This window comes from Capricornis sumatraensis, chromosome 1 (assembly GCF_032405125.1).
Source record: "Capricornis sumatraensis isolate serow.1 chromosome 1, serow.2, whole genome shotgun sequence".
Lineage (NCBI taxonomy): Eukaryota > Metazoa > Chordata > Mammalia > Artiodactyla > Bovidae > Capricornis > Capricornis sumatraensis.
The window spans coordinates 28,748,213-28,764,798 of NC_091069.1; the positions used below are offsets into that span (position 1 = coordinate 28,748,213).

At 44.9% G+C, this 16,586-nt stretch overlaps 1 protein-coding gene across 1 annotated transcript in view; it reads right to left on the reverse strand.

Annotated features, from left to right (window-relative positions):
* The window catches only part of APOB (apolipoprotein B), a 39,726-nt gene that overhangs the window by 15,092 nt on the left and 8,048 nt on the right, over positions 1–16,586 (reverse strand). Inside the window, exons 8-21 of the mRNA XM_068966590.1 lie at positions 16,251–16,336; positions 14,686–14,905; positions 13,709–13,936; positions 13,375–13,492; positions 13,107–13,253; positions 11,764–11,975; positions 11,265–11,502; positions 10,583–10,759; positions 8,973–9,164; positions 7,921–8,088; positions 7,048–7,259; positions 4,236–4,418; positions 2,936–3,057; positions 333–543 (exon numbers count right to left, since the gene is read on the reverse strand). Of these exons, the coding sequence (XP_068822691.1) occupies positions 333–543; positions 2,936–3,057; positions 4,236–4,418; positions 7,048–7,259; positions 7,921–8,088; positions 8,973–9,164; positions 10,583–10,759; positions 11,265–11,502; positions 11,764–11,975; positions 13,107–13,253; positions 13,375–13,492; positions 13,709–13,936; positions 14,686–14,905; positions 16,251–16,336 (2,514 nt within the window). The remainder of the gene's footprint in view (positions 1–332; positions 544–2,935; positions 3,058–4,235; positions 4,419–7,047; positions 7,260–7,920; positions 8,089–8,972; positions 9,165–10,582; positions 10,760–11,264; positions 11,503–11,763; positions 11,976–13,106; positions 13,254–13,374; positions 13,493–13,708; positions 13,937–14,685; positions 14,906–16,250; positions 16,337–16,586) is intronic.

Below are 16,586 nucleotides of genomic sequence, written 5' to 3' on the forward strand. Positions count from 1 at the left end.
TCTCTGCTGTCTTGGCCAAATTATTTAACCCCTTTGAGCTGCCATTCCCTCATCTATAAAACAGAGAAACTCATACCTACCTTGCAGTTTATCACGAGGGCTGAGATAATTAAAGTGCCCAGCACAGTGCCTCATGAATAGTAATACCAGTGAATGTCAGGCCGGTCCAACCAGACATGAGCAGAGAGTCAGAATGATGAGGGTTCTATCTGTCCCTTGCACTGTGGACTGTGGGTACCCCTGGCCTGGTCAGCTTTAAAGCTGAAAAGGAAGAAAGGGCAGAGACAGGAGGGTCCATAGCTCTGGCCAGACCCCCCTGGAGAGTTCCTTACCTTATGTGGCCAGTGAGGGTGACCTCAGTGATTTTCTTGTTCTGAAAGTCCAGGGTGAGCTTGTAAGACTTCTTTTCCTTAGAAGGGTCATAACTAACTTTGAGAACTGTCCCAAGGTCAACGTCAAAATCTGGAATGTGGAGTTCACTGGACAAGGTCTTACTCTGCCGATTGTATCTGAACAGCAGAGTAGCCTCGGTCTGCTTCACACCTGGGAGAGCATACAAGAGTCAAGATACGTATTCATCAGCTCCGTATAGGAAGAAAAGAGAACAAGGCAGAGAAACCTCCAGAACTTAATGCACTCAACTGAGGACACAGTTCAGGGATTTTACCTTAAATTTTTAAGTCTAGGGTACCTGGACATGTGTTCAGCTTGTAAATATTTACTGATTACTTATCATGGGCGAGGCACTGCTCTTGGCACTGGGATTCCCAGTCCTCATGGAGCTGACATTCCAGTGGGAGGTGTACAGACAATAAGCAAGTACATATGTCCGGTGGTAATAAATGTTAAGATGAAAAGTAAAACTGGATAAGATGATAAACGACCGACAAGGACAGAAGATGTGCTGTTTCATGCGTGGTGGCCAGAGAAGCTCTGATAAGAGGATATGTGGGCAGAGGCTTGAATGAAGAGAGAGGGTGAGGGACTTCCCTGGTGGTCCATTGGCTAACATTCCAAGCTCCCAGTGTAGGGGACCCAGGTTGCATCCCTGGTCAGGGAACTAGATCCCATATGCCACACTTAGAGTTCGCATGTGGCAACTAAAGATCTTGCATGCCGCAGCTAAGACCTGGCACAGCCAAATAAATAAATAAAAATGAGAAAGATGCTGAGCCAGGCTGTACCCTATGGGGAGAGCTGTCCAGGCAGAGGAAATCAGAAGTGCAAAGGGCCTGACATGAGAAACACTTAGCACCTTCAGGGATCAGTAAAGGCTTGGCTCTGTCAGGCACACATCTCCGTATGAGGATCTGCCTATGACATCCTTCCTGGCTCCCTGCCACTATGCCCTGCCTGCCTCTCTCCCAGCTCCTCCCTTCTTTGTCACAAGATTCCCAGGTTTCCTTCAGTTCACAGGTTTACCCATTTTATGTCTCTTGTAAAATTGTTAAATGACTTTTTTTTCCATCCATATCCCCTGTGAGTACCCCCTTTCCTGTGGGTTTTGTTTTCCTTTCGTTTTTAAACTACAGTGAGATGTCACCTCACACTGGTCAGAATGGCCATTATCAAGAAGTCTAAAAATAATAAATGCTGGATAGGATATGGAGAAAAGAGAACCCTTCTACTGTGTTGATGGGGCTATAAATTGGTGCAGCCACTATGAAGAATAGTATGGAGGTTCCCTAAAAAACTAAAAATTATAAACATATGATGTAGCAATCCCACTCCTGGGCATACACCCAAATTAGACACAAAACCTAATTTGAAAAGATACATGAACCCCAATGTTCATAGCAGCACTATTTACAATAGTGAAGACATAAAAGAAACCTAAATGTCCACAAACAGATGAATGGATAAAGAAGATCTGGTATACACATACAATGGAATACTACCCAGCCATAAAAAGGAGTAAAACATTGCTATATGCAGAAACATGGATGGACCTAGAGATTATTGTTCTAACTGAAATAAGTCAGACAAAGCAAGACAAATATCATACGATATCACTAACATGTGGGATCTAAACAAATGATACAAATGAATTTACTGATAGAACAGACTCACAGAAAACAAACTTATGGCTACCAAAGGACAAAGGGGGTGGATGGGTAAATTAAGAGTTTAAGATCAACAGATATGCAGTATTATGTATAAAAGAGATTAAAAAAGGATCTTCTGTACAACACGGGGAACTATAGTCAATATCTTGTAATAATCTATAATGGAAAAGAATCTGAAAAAGTGTATATATATATTATAACTGAATCATTTTGCTAGACACCTGAAAGTAACACATTTTAGATCAAGTATACTTCAATTAAAAAAAATAGTAGCTTACTTCACTCATTGTAAAAACTAACATCCTTACACAGCGTACACGACCATCCTTCGCCTTGCCCCTATTTCTCTGACTTCATCTTCTATAGTTTTCCTCCCTGATCTCTGATTCAGCCATACCAACTTCCTTCCTTTTCCTCAAACAGAGGCCATGCACCTGCCCCAGGACCTTTGCACCAGCTGGCCCCTCAGTCTTTACATGTGCATTATCCCCTTACCTCTTTCAGGCCTCTTGTTTATGCTCCCTTTACCAGTGAGAGCTTCCCTTTTCATTCCATATGGCACTGGCTTCCCCTACCCTTTCTCCTGGCTGCCACTCCTGACATCCCCTAGGCCCCTCTGTGCTCTCTTCTCCCCAGCAGAAATCTGACCTTCTGAATATTTACTTGTTTGGTTGTTTACTATAAACTCCACAAAAGACAGTGACTTTATCTCTGTTTACTATTCTATTTTCAGCTCTTAGATCAGGCCTGACACTTAACCAGCACTCAGTAACTATTTGTTAAATCCATTAAACGAAATGCGTTCTCCTTGTGAGTCCTGGACTTGAGATTGAGGGCGGAGATGGAAGGGCCCTTTTCTGCATACTTGCCTTCAGTCTGAGTTACAAGCTTCAGCATGTCCACCAAGGCTTCACCATCTCTCCGTAGTTCGTAAAATGCCTTGGCAGAATACTGTTCCACTTCTCCTGTGGGCTTCAGTTCCAGTTCAAATCTAAAGATGTTACAATGCACGTGATGCATAATGTTAGAGCCTTCGTGATGATAATATCATCGCCAAAACAACTCGGCCCCAATTGCAACAAAAATCTGGTCCTTATTTAACCCTGTCTCTTGTCCTTAACTAATGATGATCTTTAAGGTCCCTTCATTTCCTCCAAAAGCCCAAGGCAAGGGCAAATCCCAGGATGCCTGGGGTTTTTGGACCAGCAGAGGTTGGCTGGTTAAGTCAGCAAAGCTGAGAATAAGGAGTGGGAAGTGAAGTGAAAGTCGCTCAGTCGTGTCCGACTCTGCGACTCCATGGACTATAAGGTCCATGGAATTCTCCAGGCCAGAATACTGGAGTGGGTAGCCTTTGCCTTCTCCAGGGGATCTTCCCAACCCAGGGACTGAAACCAGGTGTCCCGCATTGAGGGCGGATTCTTTACTAGCTGAGCCACAAGGGAAGCCACGGAGTGGGAATGGCTTCAAGAAAGATCTTGCCAGTGTGTCTGGAGATAATGGAAACATGGATACTGAACTGGGAGCAAATCAGCATATGTCTATGATCTCCTCCTCTAATGCATGAGGGAGAAAAAGGGGGCACCACCTACAAAGAGATGCTTTTAAAGGAGTGATTCTCAGTGGCAGTGGGTACAGTTTCCTTGAGGGAGTTTGATAAAATTTCCTTTGTTTATTTTTGGAGCTAAGACCTCCCTAGGCGTTATGACACCTCACCTTCCAACACTGCCCTCTCCTCTCCACCTGAGAGGATGCCAAAACCTAGCCACAAAGGTTAGGTAGGTACCCTTCTGGTGTGTAGGGCAAAGGACCACAGTTCTAATAACCAAGGCATAGAGCAAGTTCCTGAGGCTGGTCACATGGCAATACAACACACAGTGTTCTTCCTTGGCCCTGCTTGCACGTGAACGCTCAGTCATGTCCAACTCTGGGTGACCCCCTGGACTGTAGCCCGGCAGGCTCCTCGGTCCGTGGGATTTCCCAGACAAGAATACTGGGTTGTCATTTTCTTCTCCAGCGGATCTTCCCCACCCAGGGATGGAACCCATGCCTGTGTGTCTCCTGCACTGGCAGGCATTTTCTTTATCACTAGCACCACATGGGAAGCCCTGCGAGGTGGTCATAATCTAGGAGGTGAGCAGATGCTGGGCAGAGACACTGAGCATTTCTGACCTGGTGTCCCCAGTCAGCGGGTAGTAGGAGGAAGAGTCTGTGGAGCTGGCATTGGAGTAAGCACCCGTGATGCAATAGTTCAGGCCAATGAAGAAAGGTTTGCAAGTTGACCAGGACTGCCTGTTCTCAATGAGAGGTGGGATCGCTTCCGTTTTGGTGGTAGAGATCAAATGCAATGTGTTACTAGTCAAAGAAGGGGAAAAAAAACCTAGTTATTTTCAAGCCATTGAAATGAACATCACTGATTCTCCCAATGCAAATGCCCCCTTACCCTGCTCCCTATCTCTGTTCATATCCACCTCAAATTCTTTGATTTACTCAGAAACCTAGAACTGTAAGAAGAACATCAATAAGGCGAACAACCCTGTGACTCTTAACATTTCCCAAAACAATTTGCGCTAAGACATTGCACTAAGTTGGTCACATTTCCTATCTGTAGTTTCCATGACAGTAGGAATTAAGAGTCTCCTTTTACAGATGAAAGAGACTCAGAGAGGTCAGTAATGGTCACTGGGACCTGACTTCATGGCTGCCCCTTCCTTCCTAAAGTGCAGATTAAAGGTGTCCGACTTGTTTTTCACCTGAAATCCCTCTCCACTAGCTTTTCTCCACCAGCATTAAACATACTCAAGTCTCTTTTCCCACTGTGTACACACACTCCACACCCCTTTCCTGCCCTTCTAGCCCCCTCTTGTCTCCCTTGCAATCAAGAAATCTGTCTGCCTCTGTAGTCACCACTTTCATTCAACACCCTTCTCCTGAACAGGGGTCTGACGGCCACCCTCCTGCTGCTTCTGCAACTGCCTTCATCAGCGTCTCCAGTCACCTCCAATGGACATTTTTCGGCTTTGTCTTCTTTGATCTCTTGGGAACATTCAGCAGAGTTGCTCACTAATGGCCAGATTAAGACCTTAGAGTCTGAACTAGATCTGAAAATATCTGGTATCCTCCTCCCCAGGATGCTCTTAAAAAATTAGTAAGTGCAAGAGTACTTCATAATGTCCTGATTCCACCTAAGGATGGTCTCTTTGATATACCATGTTCTTTTCTCAGGGCTGTTTTCTCATTTTAGGGGTGTGCTGAGACCAACCTTTGCTGGTGGGCTGGAACCCTAAGTGCCAGTGATGCCCCGTCCGTGGGGTGATCCACCCCTGTGGCTGCTCCCGGGCTTCTGTGACCGTTCATGGCTTTGGTCACCTCTTATCACTCTCTGCGGCATATGCGTCTTTTACGTGTGTATATTCTATCTGTTCTTGTCCTAGTCCCTCATGCCTTACTCTACATGAATCACTGTTTGATTTCAACAACCTCTATGTGCCAGTGATGCCCAGATATGTATTTATAGTTCAGACCTTCACACTGAGCTCAGACCCATGGATCTGACCACAGCTGGGTATCTCAGTCTCCCAGGACTTCCAAGCCAGTGTGTTGAAAATGGCATTTGTCCTTATCCCCCTCACCAATTGCTTTGCTTCTTTAGTCTCTATTTCAATGACGAGCACCTCTGACTCCTCCTGACTCCTTCTTTTTCCTCATCCTGCCCCCCTGCTCACTCCCTGCATCCAGTCAATCACCAAGTTCCCACCTCCTAAGGATTTCTGGGGTCAGTTCATTGCTTTGTCTGTCTGCCCTCCTCAGGAGCAGCACTACCATCTCCCCCAGCATGCGGTTGTAACCAATCTTCCTGCTCTGGCCATGCCTCCTCTCGACCCATCTCCTACTCCGGAGTCAGAGTTTTCTAAAACACCAACCTTATTTCATTTACACACCCACTTTCAACCCTTTTGCCTTCAGAAGAGCCCACGCTCCTGAAGATGGCTCACAAGGCTGACCCCTGCCGCCTCTCATATCCTCTTTCACTGTATTTCCCATGCACTTGACCACATGGAACTTTTCTTGTAGTTCCTGGAACCACATTTTTCCTTCAGGTCCCTGCACGTGCTTTTCTCTTTGCCTGGGAACATTCATTCTTTTCTCTTTTGTCTGGGTAACTCCCACACGGCTTCCAGGGATCAGCTGCAGTGTGGCTTTCTCCAGAATGCTTTCTCTAACTGCCACAGGCTCCACAATACACAACATCATGGTCCTCTCCTGCGTCCTCTAACTCAACCTTCACTTGACAGTCCCTGCTTATCTCACTATGTTTGAATTGATAAATTAATGTGTCCTTATATAAGTTTTATTGTGTAGGCAGAAAGAGAATGAGAGTAAAATGGTCTCCATTTGTCTTATATTTGATAACACTCTTGCAAAGCATTCAGGGGGTTAGAGTTCAGTGAACATAATAATTATTAATTAAAAAGTGTCCAAAATATGGAAACACTAAGGTAAATCCCTCTTTGAGGATTTTATGGACCATGGAGCTCTAATAGGAGGTTGCCTCCATAGTCAGTAGATTAGGACTTTCATGCTTTATCCACTGTAGATGTCCACTTTTGCCACTGTAGATCAGTATGTATTTTTCTTGGGAAAAATGTTCATTTCCCAAGGATGTTTTCTCTATAGCTAGCATGTTGGTTTTTTTTTTTTCATTCTCAAAAGAAATCACACAAGAAAATACAATCTAATAGCAACTAGTTAATCAGTAGGTCAGAAGTCTCAGCTTAGTGAAATATGAAATGTCTAGGAAACTGTAATTATGCAGTGAGTCTAGGACAGGTAATCTAGTACCTTCTCTCACCCCATTCCCCACCCCTCCCATCAAGATCCATTGGGGCCTGAATTTTCTCAATCAACTGTGTAGCTTGGCCAAACCCTGCAGTCATAATTTCTTCTATCAAGCTGGCTGGTCAGATCTAAATGAAAGAATTACCTGCCACTGAACAGCCTGACTGGCCTCTTGGGAGAAGGAATGATGAACTTCAGCTGCCCGGCTTTTAGAACTACTCGCGCCTCCAGGCCTGTTTCATGGAAGAAGTTGGTGTTCATCTGCACCCCGCTCCTGGCAAAGTCTGGGATGACGATGCCCATGTTCGTCACAAACTCCACAGACACAGACGGCTTTGTCACCAGTTCTGCCTGCATCTGTAAGTCAGACAATGACCTAATCAGCTTGGTTCAATAACCTCAGTCCCCCGCAGTCAGATCACCACTCCCCCAACCAGCTTCCCACTTCTGGGAAGAATCTCTGGATGGCTCACACCAGAGGAAGCGTTACTGAGATGTGTTTGTGGGAGGAAAAGCCATGTTCTCAGTCCTTCAGGGCCAGACTGATACCCAGGACCAGGAAGTGCCCAAGTTAACATTAAGCATAACAGGATACAAAGATGACCGAAACACTTAGTTCTCACGTTATGGCCATGCCTGAGCAGAAGTTGCTAGGTGCAACCTGGTGGAAGCCTAATGTTCATCAACACATACACACTACCATGTGTAAAATAGATAGCTGGTGAGAAGTTACTGTATAACACAGGGAGCCCAGCCTGGTGCTCTGTGATGACCTAGAGGGGTGGAGTAGGGGGAGGGGAGAGAGGTTCAAGAGGGAGGTGATATATGTATAATTAAGGCTGATTCACGATGTTGTATGGCAGAAACCAACACAACACTGTAAAGCAATTTCCCTCCAATTAAATTTAAAAATAAATTAAAAAAAGAAAAGTTAATGAGGTGATTCCACCTTGAATTTCAAACACCTTTTTAAATTGCACAAGACATCTGCCCTGGAGGAAAGTGAACAGATTCTTACATTGGCTACTTCTAGTTTCACTCCAGCTTTGATTCCAGGAGTGATGATGCCTGAGGAGGACACTTGCAGTTGTAATCCAAGTCCAGTGGGGAGTTCAAAGGCATTGTCCATGAAGATGTAGTGAAGGAACAAGTCACTTGTTGAACCTTTCCTTACGAGCTCTTTAATCTATATATCATATAGGAGAGAGTAAAAGTAAGCCTCATTGAAGCAGACTTTCCGAAATGCAGCCTCCCCCATGTCAGACAATAGTTATTCTTCTTTATCCAGAGTGAAAGAGACTGGCATATTTTAATTAGCTGAATAGCTTAATAAATAAAGATGAACGATTATTGATTTCAACAAATTGGAATACAAAAATTTTCCCTGGGTAGATATCATGTCATTTTCAACTGGGGATTCAAAGAGCATTTCAGACTATTTCTGGGCCTCTGAGATTTGTGAACTTTAAGTATCATTGCATGGCATGACTTAATTCTGATTATTTGGTGTTGGAATACTTGCAGCACAATTTATTATGGTGAAACCAGTTTTCTAAAACTGACGAGCTATTTAGATGATGAACATATCAGTATGCATTAGTGTTTATTCTTTATAACACCTCTGGAAAATAACTTGAGATCTCTTTTATATATATCCGAGGGAGTATATTTGGATATTTTCTACCTTTGAAATAAACTAATAATTATGAATATTTAGACAAGGGACTGAAGTTTTCTACATACTTTGTTTCATAATCACTTCATCATTTAAATATTAAAGGGAATATTTAATATTAAATATTAAAGTGTATCTCTCTAGGTAGAGAGATACACTGTTTTCCACATGAACAAATGAATGCTGTTAATAGATACACGATGAATAGCTTAATTTCTAAATGTTATCAATTCCTTAGGAATCCAGGAATTTTCTTCACTGACATCTAAGCCAAACTTGCCTCTCTGAAGGAAGCGCAAGCACTTTCTCTGGTCTGCATGACTGGGATCATAAGGGAGTCTGGGAGATCTCAAAAGAGCCCAGGCTAAGCCATCATCCTATGACGGTCCACTTACCATATGGGGGATCCCCTGCAGGGTATGAACACCTTTCAGCAGCAACTTCCCCAGGAGCTGGAGGTCGTGGAGTCTGACAAAGCCAAGCTCTTCTCCCAAGATGCGGAGGTAGGCTCTGGCTTCTGGGAAGTCTTTGGATTTCAGATCTTTGACCAGCTTCTCAACGTTGAACATGAGTCCATTGACCATGTCCTGGGATTTTAACAACAAAATGTCTAGTGAGGTGTGAGTGCTGTCAAACACCCTTAGGTTAAGGTGTGGGACCTCCCTATTGCAGCTGTGATGAGCCTAAACATAAACTCTCATGGTGGGGACGTGGGGGCAGACACTGAAACCAGGCCCCCACCTTTTATCAAAAGATAGACAGCTCCTCCAAACTACATTAAAAAAAAAAACCAACAAAAAACAAAAAACTAAGGTCTCGTCAGGGACAATGGTGCTTCCACACTGTTCTTGAATGATGTAGGCATTCAAGTGATCTATGATGTAGGCATAGGTGATCTCTGTTCTCCAGCATGCCAGGATCCCTATGGCTCCCCAAGATTAGAAGATCCTCTGTCCCCCATCCCCTCCCCTGCTTACTCCTTCTCTCCTCCAACAAAGGAAAACACTAGGGATTTCCTGGGAATGCACAGCTGATGTACACATTGGCCAAAAGCTTGAAACACATCTCATCTAGGGAAGCTCTGATCTAGGTAAGTTCTTAGAGATAAGAATTCCATAGACTGATGCTGAAAGAGTGATTGAGAGACCCAAAACAGATCAAAGACCCTCAGCCTCAAGTGGAGGTGAGTAAATTAGGAGATGGAGGTGAGCATCGGGGAGTAAATTACCACCCTGCTTCTCAAATTGAAATGTGTATACTGGTTACTTGCGGGTTTTCATTCAAATGCAAGTTCTGATTCCATAGAGCCCAGTAGGGCCTGAGAACCTGCATTTCTAACAAGGGTTGCTGTGATGCCGATGACTGGGCCATGCTTTGGACAGCAAAGAGTTAAAGAATAAGATGGTCCAGATCACACGATCTATTTTCTGCTCCTTAAGTGGAGGCTTATGCCAACTTCAAAGAGGATTCTGCCTGCATTAGCTAGTGCACAGATGTGGGTGAGAGCCAAAGAAAGTAGTTAATAATAGTGAAAATATGAATTTCAAAATTATAATAGTATCTGCTTCTTGAATAATCAACACAAGAGTCAGGGGCTTTGTTTACCTTTTTACATACTTTAGTTCATTTAGTCTTTAAATATCCTTGTGAAGGATATAAGTTATTATTAGCATTCTGGGGATGTGGAAACAAATATAACATCAAGCAACTTGCCCAGGTATGCAGAGCTTGAAGAGAGTGAGGTTAGATTTCAAACCCATGCCCCACAGTTCACACTGTTAATCATTATACTAGTGAGCCTCTAATGAGCCTGGACTCTGGATAGACTGAATCTCCAAAAGGCCCATCACTGCAGAGGATACTGCCTCTTATTCCCACTGGACTGGTTAGTAATAGCCATAGTTGTCGTTTTGGTTAGATAGTGCTTTGATGATTTCCAGGCTTAGATAAGGACATTTTCGCATTGAGACCCAAAGCTTTCCTTGAGAGGATATGTAGAATATACCTGCTCATGTTTATCATCTTTGGTGTAGCCAAAGTGGTCCACCAAGACCTTGGAGACACGATCAGGAACTCTACCGTTAACCCAGTACAAAGCCTTGTTGACACTGTCTGGGAAAAATCCTTCCTTCCCAAAAAGAGCTTCGAGTGTTGGTTCAAAACCTTTTCCTTCCAAACCAATCTGAGAGAGAAAATCAGGCAAGAAACACCATCAGGTTTCTCTGTTGTCTGTCCATCTCCCATTCCCCTATTTATGCTCAATTTATTAAACAAGTACTTGGTGAATGCTACTGGGCAGGAGTTGTCTTATTTAAATCTCACCAGAATCTTGCAAGACAAAACCTATTATGTGCTTGTTTCCTGGAAGAGGCAGCTAAGGTTCAGAGGGGATACATAGTTAAACTGAAGATTCTGGTTTGGGGGTGAATTTGGGGTTTGAATCCTTGGATTTACGGTGTAAGGGCTTCTCTGAGACATCGCAATTCCATTCATACAAGGAGTCGTGCTCCACATGGCCCCTAGTGGGGAGGCAGGAAGAAGAGGGTGGAGGGAAGAAGTGACGGTATCACTGCCTGATGATTCTTGCTCCTCTTGGAGCTGGCTCACGGCTCCCTTGACTTGCCTATTTATGATGTAGGCCAGAATGGGCTAGAAGACATAAGACTCTGCTTCAGGACCACACATACCTCAAAGAGGTCAGCTGAAGCAAATCCGAAGACTTTGAGGGTCGTTTTCAGCATGCTTTCTTTAGGAAGGTAATTGTTTGGATCAAATATAAGGTTTCCTTCGATTTTGGCTGAGACCAGGTCAAGGGATGGAAGAGAAATTGATTTGGAAAACTGATAGCTCTGGGAGAATTTCTTGAAATCCATGATAGTTGGAAGCTGAGATTTTTTCAGAGCTTCTTCCACTAAGCTTTTCAAGCTAGACAAAAAGAAGGAGAGTATTTTGAGCTGACATACATCATGTTACTCTCTCACTCCCAAGTCAATGTGGATTTCCAATCGCTACCAAACTCTTTGGGTTTTATTTGCCCCCAAAGCTTGGCTCAGATCTGCTGCACTTTCACACAGATGTTGGTTCCAGAAGAAAGAACAGCCTTAAAGGGCAGGCAGTGGCTAAATCAGAATTGAGGTTTGGAATTTCAGCCCCTTGCGGCAGATGCATGAAAATGACTTTACTTACTCCTGGACATACAGATCTTCTGAGTTTAAGATGTTGGCGATGTGGGAAGCCACAAAATTCTTCACTTGCTCATTCTGTTCCCGAGGGAGAAGTTGGGTGATTTTGCTAATATCCGACTGGGAAGGACTCCCCATTAGCATGAGATAGGCAGCCAGCCGCTTATCCCCTGGAGAGGTGTCATCGAGGAAAGTCTGAAGAAGGACTTCCCGGACCTGTAGTCCAAAGATGAGACTGTCATCACTGTCAGAACATGGAACATGTCTGGGAAACATGCCTGATCTTATTTTGCAAGTGGAATTTCTCTCTATTAATTCTTCAAATGCTGTTACTGAACCTTCTTCACCCAGAGCAACCAGCTCCAGGAAGGGTTCTCAGAAGACACATATCAAATGCATGTTGAGGGGCTTCCCTGGTGGTCAGTGGTTAAGACTTTATCTTCCAATGCAGGGGGTGTGGATTCGATCCCTGGTTGGGCAGCTGAGGTTCCCAAATGCTTTTGTGGCCAAAAAACCAAAACAAAGAACAGAAGCAATATTGTAACAAATTCAATAAAGACTTTAAAAATAGTCCACATCAAAAAGAATCTTAAAAAATATGCATGCTGAATTCAATTGCATTAAAATATACAAATTATGGCCAAGTTATGACTTGTTGGAGATCTGCCACTAACTGAAGATAAAGATGTTTTAACATAAATTATTTCAATATGAGGGTTAATGTGAGAAGGAATCAGGAGAATTTGATGCTAATAAGTAAGCCAGGTTGTCTGCAAAGCTGTGGAATCACCATCACCACCTTTGGGGGCTAGTTCTAGTTTGACTCTCTTAGTCTAGGGAAATTGGGGGAAAAAAAATCAGACATGTTTTCCAAAGATGGGAGTGATGGTCAGTCTGGTGAGAGGACAGCAGGTAGTAAAAAAAATCACACTTCGCCTGCTGAAGTAGCAGGAAGGTCAACTATTTTTCTCATGTCTGCATATGGCTAGGCAGTCAATTGTTTAGTTGGTAAGTCATGTCTGACTCTCTTGTAACCCCATTGACTGTACCTTGCTAGGCTCCTCTGAAAATGGGATTTTCCAGAGAAGAAAGGGTGCAGTGGGTTGCCATTTCCTTTTCCAGGGGACCTTTCCCACCCAGGGATCAAACCTGTGTCTCCTACATTGGCAGGAATATTCTTTAGCACTGAGCCATCTGGAAGCCCCAGGCAGTCAATAGGTGTATTGAAATTTGCAATTAAAGAGCAGTAGAATAAAGTCAGTAGAATGGTGAGATTTAGAATCTCATTCCAAGTCTTTGTCAATCTGAATCAACTCGTCATTTTCGGCCATCTTCTGTGGCCCTTACCTCATCACTAAGCTCCATTTTCCGCAGGGCCTGGATGGCAGCCTTCTGAATCACCAGGGATGGCTGTTCACTTCTGATACATTTCAGGACTGAAGATGTAAGTTTTGGGGTTAGTTGCTCCATGGTTTTACCAATATTTCCTATGACCTACATTGAAAATAAACAAGAGAGAATCAGGGCTCAGAAGGTGCAGTGAGGGGCAGACAGAAAAAGTGCGTCTGAAATGATGCCTATTATACAAAACCAACAAACAAAAAACTGAAAATACCCTCAGAATCAGGTAGGTGAGATCTTCGTTCCCAGTGCAGTCATTGCCAATCTGTTCTGACAGGTAATCAGCAATTTCCAGCAGGTCCTGTGTCCACGTAGGGTTTGTCTTATGATAGCTACAGAAGAAGAGTTAGGATTCAGCAAGCATAGCCAGGCTTATCTTAAAATATACACTGATGTTCGCTGATCTCTTATTTAAGTCATTACTCTCAAAATTGACCATTAGACAAACGAAAGGGTAAGCATCAGAATTTGCAAGTGGAGGGAGGGTACAAACAACACTGACATGCGGGGTCTTCCTTCGCTCCTACGAGAACCAGTGGAAAACTCACTTGTTGATCATGTGACTCAGAGCATAAAACGTGAGCCGGCTCTGCTGCACTCTTGCGGTGTTAAAGACCTCCCGCAGCCTCTCGGCCGAGGGCTCTGGGATCAAGGCCACCAGGTAGGTCACAGCATCTATCAGAAGGGGGTTGGCTCCCTCATTTTTCAGCCACTGGAGGATGTGAGTGTAGCACTGGGGCTGTCCACACTGAATCAAGGCTTGTAAAGTGATGGGGCTGAGAAGAAAAGGGCAGAGAAAGAAAGATCACCTTCTAGGCAGCTAAAACCTCCGTGGCCCCCAGGGTTCCCTCTGTCAGGAATTCCCTTATTCAAGATCCAAATCCAACCATCTTCCAAAATCTAACTCAGATCCCTAGAGAACAGAGAAGCCTTCCCCATAAGTAGCATCCACTGGAGAAGCACCATGGAGCAAAGTCCGAAGAAGGACCCCCTGGACTCAACACCCAGAGAGGACTGTTATCCTTTGGTCAGAAGATGGGACATGCCACATAAACACTCGCCCAGTCCCTTCTCTGACCTTCACAGCACGAAGACGGCACTGAAGTAAAGAGAAGTCACGGTATTATTTTGTTTGCTTGAGTTCTCTCTCCTCTAGCCTACAGGCTTCCAGAAAACACAGACTTCTTTTCCTCTCTCACTTCCCAGGGTACTCATTATAGAACGAGGGATTAAAGATACCCATCAAAATGTGGGAAAGATTTCCCTCCTATCTCAACATGTAAATATCTATCTACCTTGGATGCATTGTACGTGTGTGTGTTACCCATGGAACTCGAGACACCTTAGCTGGAACTCTAAACACTTTAGCTGACATTTCTCTATCGAGCAAACATTTACTGACTGACTCAATTGATTAAATGGGTTGAAATTTCAATGGTTCCTGGGATTCTCTGGCTGACGTCTCAGCCAGCTCCCATGGGCTCATAATCTATGAAGGTTTGAGCTGTGACTGCTCAAGAAATACCTGGACACTTCGATCAGCTTCGGCAAGAGGGAGGTGACCGCCTCACTGCTGAGGCCTCGCAGCTCGGTCACTAGTTTATGGAAGAGGTTGGCTCTCTGGGCATTCTGCTCAGAGACGTGCAGTTTCTGCAGCTCCTGGAGCGTCTTCACAATGGCCTCAGCATGCTTTGGAGGTGACGTGGACCTGGTGGTCTCAAAGGCAAGACCCACTGTCTCAGTGCCTGGAAGGAGGAGTGTGTCAGAGGGATTCCAGCTTACACATGCATCTCAGCCTCGCCTTTCTTCTAGAAGCTGGAGATTCAGGAAGGGTCAGCAAGATGGGGGCGGAGAAAAGAAGCCTCTCTTGTTCTGTTCTTAGTGCCTGTTTTGTGTCTGGCTCTGGGCTAGGGGTCTGACTTCAGTGTTTCCCTAACTTGCCACTCTCTCCTTGTGATTAGCGTGAATATTGTGCACACCTGCTGTTGCTTCAGTGATGTCTGACTCTTTGCAACCCCATAGACCGTAGCCTGCCAGGCTCCCTTATCCATGGGATTCTCCAGGCAAGAATACTGGAGTGAGTGCCATGTCCTTCTCCAGGGGATCTTCCCAACCCAGGGATCGAACCTGAGTCTCTTACATCTCCTGCACTGGCAGCCAGGTTCTTTACCACGAGCACCACTTGGGAAGTTCAGCGTTAATATTATTCCTCAATTTAAAGATAAGGGAACTAAGACCCAGAGGTGAGCCACTTACTGTGCCCAAGAGCTTTCTGGGTGTAAGAAGCAGAGCTGGGATTGAATCCAGGCTTGTTAGACTTGTATTGGATTGAATGACCTTTTTGCCTAAAAGAGCTGGTGAGGAGGTGCTGCTGACATGAGGCTAGACTCACTGGCCCTCACCTGTCCTGTCTTCCCACTGGGTCTAATGGCAGTTTGTGTGTGTGTGTGTGTAGGGGGGACGTTTGGTGTTCCCTCCATCACCCTGCTCTCACCTCTGCCCAGGAGGTGGGTGAATCAGTGGTGCGGAGGAAGGAGTCCTGACTTAGATTAGACCTGGAGGCCCATTCTGCATGGCCTCTAACAGTCTGTGACTTTGGATATGTCACCAAGCCTCTCTGTGTGTCCCTTTTCCTTCCATAGAATGGGAGTAAAAGCACATGCTGCTACCACCTGACATCACAGGTGTCTGAGAACGAGGTAGGACACACGACTCATTGACATAGAGATAGGTGCAGCGCTGAGGTTGGACTAGAGGTTTCTCTAGTTCCCTTCAGCTCTAAAGACTGATTCCTGACCTTTCCCATTTGCCCTGCCTCGCTCAGGCCTGGCTGTCCGATTTACCAAAGGTGGACTTGGGAGGCCAGTTTCCTATTTCCAAAACCCAGGGAGTGCTAGGAGAACTCTCCTCTTTCCTTTATCCCATTGCCACCTGACATCCTGAAATGAACAGGCTTTCTCAGTAGAACGGCCCATGGCCAGAAGCCCAGAGCCCAGGACTCTCACAGGGCCCAGCAAGGAGCTAAGCCATGGTAGGTACCTCGTGGGCAGGTTTCCCAACCCTGGCAGCCATGTGTACATCACACCTTACCTTCCTCAAAGAAGCGGCTGTTGATCTTAGGTGTGTCTTCAAGTTTCAAAGTCTGTGTGACCTGTGCCATCATCCCGTATTTGTTCCTGGCAACACAGGAATGACAGCACGTCGCGGATGGCCAGGCTCCCCGCAGCATCCTCTGCTCTTCATGTTGGATGTCTCTCCTATCTCCGCTCCTCCCCAAATCCTGCTCCCCTTTCAAACCATACTTATTTATATCCAGCTGTCCTTGACCGCCTGTGAACAGCAACAGCTCCTTCTGGTCATGCTGGCTGTCCTTCCATCAGAAGGACCCCTATACCTTACACTCTCCACCATTCCAGAGTGCCCAGA